Genomic DNA, 6,095 nt, shown 5'->3' with positions numbered 1-6,095 from the left:
CTCCCCTCCTCCCCTCCTCCCCTCCTCCCTTCCTTCTGGGGTCTGTGAGGCCCACTTGAGATTCCTAGTCGGGAAGCAGCAGTGGGCGCTAGGGAGATGAACAGAAGGGGCCAGGCGGGAATGATGGCCCACCACCCCTCCCTCCCTCCCCTCCCTCTCCCCCACACCCTCTACTCCCTCCCTCCCTCCCTCTCTTCCTCTCCTCTCTCCCACCCCTTTCCCTCCCTCTCTCTCACACACACTTTCTCTGACCCCCACTCCCTCCCTTCCTCCTTTCTCTCATCTGGGTCTGTCTGTCTGTCTCTCTCTCTCTCTCTCTCTCTCTCTCTCACACACACACACACACACACACACACACTTTCTCTCACCCCCCCCCCCACTCCCTACCCCAACAGCTGCTCAGCCCCTGTGCTCTGCTCCTGGCTTGGATTCCTTTCTCTCTCCTCCCACCCCGTGCAGGCCGAGGCTGGAGCAGCCTGGGGAGGGAGGCCTGGCCTGGCCTCACCTCCGTCCCCCCCCCCCAGGCCCACGGGGGAACAGCGGGCAGATCAAGGGGGGTGGGAGAGCAAGAAAGTCCTGGAAAAGCAGCCTGGGCCGTTTTATTTTATTTTCTCATATTCTCTGAAAAGTCTTTGCCCACCCAGGTATTCTTTCCGTCTTCCCCCCACTTCCCCCGCTTGCCACCCAACCCTTCCTCCCATCCCCTCTCGCCTCACCACCGCTAAGTCTGTCCGTCCAGCCCCTCCTGCCAGTGTCCACCTTCCAACTCTGCAGCTGAACATCTGGTCCCTGATCCCAGCCAGGACTGGGCACCAGGCAGCCTGGCCGCCAGGCTCTAGCCCCGGCCCCGGCCCGGAGATGGCGTCCACCCACAGCTCAGGACACTTGTTGCCCTGTCTGCCTTGTCTGTCTTCATCCTGGCCAATGGTGGAGAATGCATTTCACAGTCCTGGACTCTGGGAGGCTTGGGGGGGGGGCAGCTGGCCTCCAGCCTGGCCCTCAAATCCAGCGGCCCCAGTGAGATGGCGTTGGGGGGGGGGGAAGGCCGTGAGTGGAGGAAAAACTTCAGTTCTGGTCCAGTGGAGTGTGGCCTGAGCAGGAGGCAGTGTCCTTTGTGTGCGGGGACCAGCCAGGGTCAGCTGCTGCAGTCTGTCCAGAGATTTAAAAGGCTGCAGCCCCGACCCCTTCCTGCTCCCCATGGTTGAAAAACGCCAGCCAAAAATATTCAGACCTCCCTGACTGCAGAAACAAAACAAAACAAAAAGCTCCCAGGCACACAAAGTCCTGGATTATTATTTTTTTTAAAGAAATTCTAAGGAATTTCTCGCGGAGGAAAAAAGTTGGGGCTGACTCTGGGGGTCACCCAGGAGTGGAGAGCACCCTCCACAGCCAAGCCTACTGGACACTATGTGATCCGTTTTACAGAAGAGAGAAGGTCTTCTTTCTCTTTTAATGTACTGACGGGTCCAGTAAGGTATTCACCTCCACAATATCGGTCTCTCAGATTTGAGCTTCTGCCTCTCCAGCAGGAAGAGCTTCATTATCAACACATTCTGTGTGTGCATTTTGCTTTTCTTTTTTACTTTTAAGAAGGAGGGCGTTGGACGGTAGACCAGGCTCTTCCTGCTCTCCACACCCGCCCCCTCCCCAGCAGGGTTGAAACCTTTCCAAGCGGACTCCCCGGCCTCTCTACGAGCTTCCCCTTCCTCTAAGACTGCTCCAAATCTCCGTGAATTGTTTCCGGTCGGGAAAGAAGCAGCTGTCCCGAGCAGTCAAGGTTAAACGCTCAGGAAGAACTCCAAACACAAACAAACAAAACCCCAAACCCAGGTCCCCCGGTTCCTTCTCCAGCCCTCCTTGTGCGAGGGACTCCTACCATCCCTCCACACCCCAGGAACTGACCACGGACAGCGTGTGCAGCAGTGCTCTTCTGTCCCAGTCCAGCCATTATTCTGTTTGTCTTCCACTTGAACGTAAGGAACGTGCAAGGAAGGGCCGTGGTGTGGACTGACACACTCTCCCCCCCCACTCCGCCCTTCCCCACCACAGGAGCTTCGAATCTCAGCTCTGACAGAACAGACATCTGTTTTAGACCTCAGACACTTCTGGAAAGGCCCTGTGAGCCTGGCTGTCTGTCTATCGCCATGTCCTGTGCTGCTCTTAATCATAACAGAGGAAAATGTGGCTTTTCCATTAGCAGCGTGAGAAGGGAAGATGTATTCTTTAATTTTTTTTTTCTTTTTCCCATCCAAGTTTCTGGATCTCCTGAATTCTCAACTCTGACTCTGTAGACTCCTGGCCATAACACAGCCTGGGCTTTATCTACAGAAGCGGATTCTGTCTGCTAGACTCCCTCTCTCTCTCCCTGGCTAAACTTGCCCTTGAAAAGCGATGAACATGTGTATGACTTTCTGCTCCACCAGCAAAAGGGTAGACACATCTGAATCAGCCAAAAATCACTGACAGTAGGCCGGGCCCCCTGGAGCTCCCTTCCAGACGCTGCTGCCTTCGCTTTGAGCCAGGCAAACATCTGCACCCATTCTGGGTAGTTTCTCCAGTAGTCAGAGGTCATTCAACCCCGTGGGTCACAGAGGTGCTCAGCCCTCACACCTTCCCTGGTAACATATGGCCGGCAGTTCGCATGAATGAGCAGGGCCGTGAGACCCGACATTTTTTTTTATTCCTACAAGGACATTTTCCCAGAGGGAGTGGCACAGGATTTTTTTTTTTAAAAAAAAAAGGGAGGGGGAATGGGTGCTGTTTTGTTTAGTTTTTAAACCCATGAATATTTCCAAACAAGGAACTTTGGTGGTTAGGTCAGGGTCTTCAAGAGGTATCTCTCAAAGAAGCCGCTGCGCAGTTATCAAATGACCCACAGGCATAGAAGTACAGATGCTGTGGAAACATACATACACATATGTATGTATGCATGTGTGTGTATGTATGTATGTATGTATGTGTGTGTATGTGTGTATGAATGTATGTGTGTGTATGTATGTGTCTTTCAGGGGATTCCCCTTGGAGATCTCAGGAAGCAAGAAGATCTCAGAATTCCAAGACTGAGTTTGCCAGAAGCGATACCCGTCCCACACTGGTCCTCCGAATCTGCCTGTCACTGGCCCCTTTCCCCGCCATTCAACGTTTTGGCTGGAGAATACACCACTCCTAACCTTGCCTTGCGTTCAAACAGGGAGGGGGGGTCCCTTTTCTGCTTAATTTTCAGAGAAAAGGAGTATTGTGCAGCCCTGGGGTGTTCACCAGATGTCCGAGAGAAAGCACCGGAAGCTCTGGAGCTGGCCGTGGGGAGCAGCCTCCACCGCCAGCCTAGCCTAGCCTTCAGATTCTGCCCCCAGCCTTCTCCGCGCCCTCGGTGCCCAGAATCATGGCCTAGGCACCTCGGCTCACCGTGAATGGTGTAAACAAGGGACTCTGGAGCCCTACTTTCCAGAAATAGGACATTTGGTGGCTCTGCCATCTGTCAGAGCCCCTCCTAGGACTGGCAGAAACGCCTGAGCTCTCCGCCGGGGAGAAAGGAAGAGAAAGTAGAGGGAGTATAGGTCGGTGGCTGGGCTCTTTTTGTGTTTCCTCCCAGTGTTGATCTTTGACACAACGCTAAAGGGAGATGATCCGCGGCTACCATGCTGCTGAGGAGCTGTGGGCCTGGCCCAGGACATTCTGAATCTTCCTCTTCTAATTCTACAGGCACCAGAGCCCGTCCTGGGCTCTATGTCTGACTAGGTGATCATACCACATGTGAACTATATCTCTGGGAAGGCTTTTCATTCATGGACATCCGTTGCTGCTATCTAGTCTCGTGGAAAAGAAATCTCTGCTATCTAGTCTTAAGAAAGAAGTACAGCCCCTGCAGTCAGTCACAGGTCCCAGCCCAAGCTGTGCCAAGAAGATGAGTTCTATCAGGATTTTGTAAAGGACTGGGGGTGGGGAGGGGAAAGGATTCTCTTCTTCTCTGCTCTGGAGAGTTGTGGGTGGGCTTCAACCATCATTCATGGACCAGAGCATGGAAGAAAATATGCTTGGATAGAATTTAATTTCCAGCCAATGTTTCTGTGGTATGTCTTTGAACAGGAGATGAGGAGACATTGCTAAAGAAATCTACCCAAAACAGCATTCAAGGGTGGAGACAATTACATTTACATAAGAACCACATCGCATCTCTCTGGAGACTTCAGCCATCAAATCATCCCCAAATAATAGAACAGAGCCGTTTTCCTGCCTTATTCACTTAACTTCTGTCAAGAAGGGCACCCTGCCTACCAACAGGGGACATCTCTGGAGCCAACCCCGGGCTCGTGGTAGAGTAGAAAGCAGGAGAATAGTCTGGCCTGGAAAGGGAAAACACCCAACCCTAAATCAGATGCTTGTTTGAAATGGAATATTAAATTAAATTCTTCACAATGAAGGTATTCCTGACAGAGTGACTGTCAGTCACTCCCTGGCCAGACACCACCCCATTGTGCGACCGTCCATCCCAACTGCCACATTGCAAAAGGCTGGTGTCCCTGCTCCTGGTGTAAACCCCATCACGGAGATCAAAGCCAGCGTCTTTAATGGAAGCCAATACATGTCAAACCTCATTCCAATCAAATCGTCCGGAAATGAATTCAAGATGAATATGTCATCGAATAATGCGACCGTGGAACTGCAGAAGGTCAGGGGTGGTTGTTTCGACGACGAGAGGAGTCGTCAGATATTAATTCTGGAAGCCTTCAGCTGAGGAAGGCAATGTGGTGGGGGGGCGGTTAGCAGCTGCTAGCTTTGTCATTGAGTTGCCTGCAAACCCAGCCAGCACCAAGGTGTGTGTGGCTCGCCGAGTCTCACTGAAACTCTCCAAGCCCAAAACCTCAGCAGAAGACCAGACACGACTTCATAGATCCAGATGTGCGTTCACGTGTGTGCGCACACAGGAGAACAAGCCTCCCCAAGCTCCAGCGAGTCAGAGGTTAAAAGAAGATGCGAACTTACCCAACTCTTTCAGAGTGTTTCGGTAAATACGTAAACGTCTCCTCATCACCAGCGAAGCCTTGTATCTCATGTTCTGACTTTGGGCCTGGTGGGGAAGGGAGGAGATGTCGTTACTTAGACAAATGTCACACAGGAGTGGGTAGTGAGTTCTGTGGCCTGCAGGTCCACAGGAAAGAAAAGTGAGAGCCCTGGAGCGCCATTCCATCTTCCTTTGGCCATTGTCCAATTTGGAAGCTGGAGAGAAGCGCTCTGATGGGAATTTGCCCGCATGGATTGCAAAATGATTTGTCTTTGGTCAGGGGGGAGGAAAAAAGTACCGAAACATCCTAATTTCCCAGCTAGGATTTCATATGAAATCCTGCAGGTAGAAGTGTTCCATTAGCGTCCAAAAATAAATACAATACAATAAAACTCTGCCACATCTCGAATTTAAAATTACTGTAGAAGGCCTACTGATCTGCTCCAGGTGTCTGTTCCAATGTTGTGAACTATGCTGGGCAGGCTCTCCCCTGTCCCCCAGAGGAAGGGGTTTGAGCAACCTGTAAATGTTGGAACCAAGAGCAGCATCGTAGGCTTTCAAATTCTTTTCCATTCATGTGGTTCATACCCCTAGACCCATTCTGGAAGGGTCACTCATTTTTTTTAAAGTTAATATAAGACCCACCAGACTAAAAATGCATCCTTTTGTTTTTAAATCATCTGATCCAGTCTGTCTCCATTTTGTAGTTGAGAAAATGATCAGTAACACCTCTCCCTGGAGATGCATGCACTACACGTCAGTGGCTGCCACAGCTCAGCCCTTGGCCATGATCAAGACAACCCGAAGGCTCCTATTTCTGTCAGGCAAAGCTGGAGGCAGAAAAACCAAACAGAGGTGGCCCACCCAGCCCGGGGGGCCCTCATTAGGCCCCCCAAAGACAAACAGTCATTGAGAAAAGGTCTCAGGCTGGACAAACAACAGGGAGATCTCTGTCAATGAGGACGTCTGCCCGTCTCCACACCCCAGCTCCGAGAGCGAGCGAGCGGCGGTTTAACTTGTTGAACCACAGGCCAGTCAAGCGCTGCAGCCTGGCCATCTCCGAGGGTACCAGCGGCCCCTCCCTTGTTCACAC

At 51.8% G+C, this 6,095-nt stretch overlaps 2 protein-coding genes across 2 annotated transcripts in view; one reads left to right on the top strand and one right to left on the bottom strand.

Annotated features, from left to right (window-relative positions):
• Zic1 (Zic family member 1) overlaps positions 1-4,735 on the top strand; it is a gene marked incomplete at its 5' end in the record, with an annotated part of 19,014 nt that extends 14,279 nt beyond the window's left edge. The window contains one exon of the mRNA XM_013029864.1: positions 4,462-4,735. Within this exon, the coding sequence (XP_012885318.1) occupies positions 4,462-4,735 (274 nt within the window). The remainder of the gene's footprint in view (positions 1-4,461) is intronic.
• Zic4 (Zic family member 4) overlaps positions 1-5,053 on the bottom strand; it is a 120,900-nt gene extending 115,847 nt beyond the window's left edge. Inside the window, exon 1 of the mRNA XM_013029876.1 lies at positions 4,984-5,053. Within this exon, the coding sequence (XP_012885330.1) occupies positions 4,984-5,053 (70 nt within the window). The remainder of the gene's footprint in view (positions 1-4,983) is intronic.
• Positions 5,054-6,095: the final 1,042 nt, after the last annotated feature.

This window comes from Dipodomys ordii, unplaced genomic scaffold (assembly GCF_000151885.1).
Source record: "Dipodomys ordii isolate 6190 unplaced genomic scaffold, Dord_2.0 Scaffold124, whole genome shotgun sequence".
NCBI classification, from domain to species: domain Eukaryota; kingdom Metazoa; phylum Chordata; class Mammalia; order Rodentia; family Heteromyidae; genus Dipodomys; species Dipodomys ordii.
This window is presented reverse-complemented; position numbering and strand designations above follow the sequence as displayed.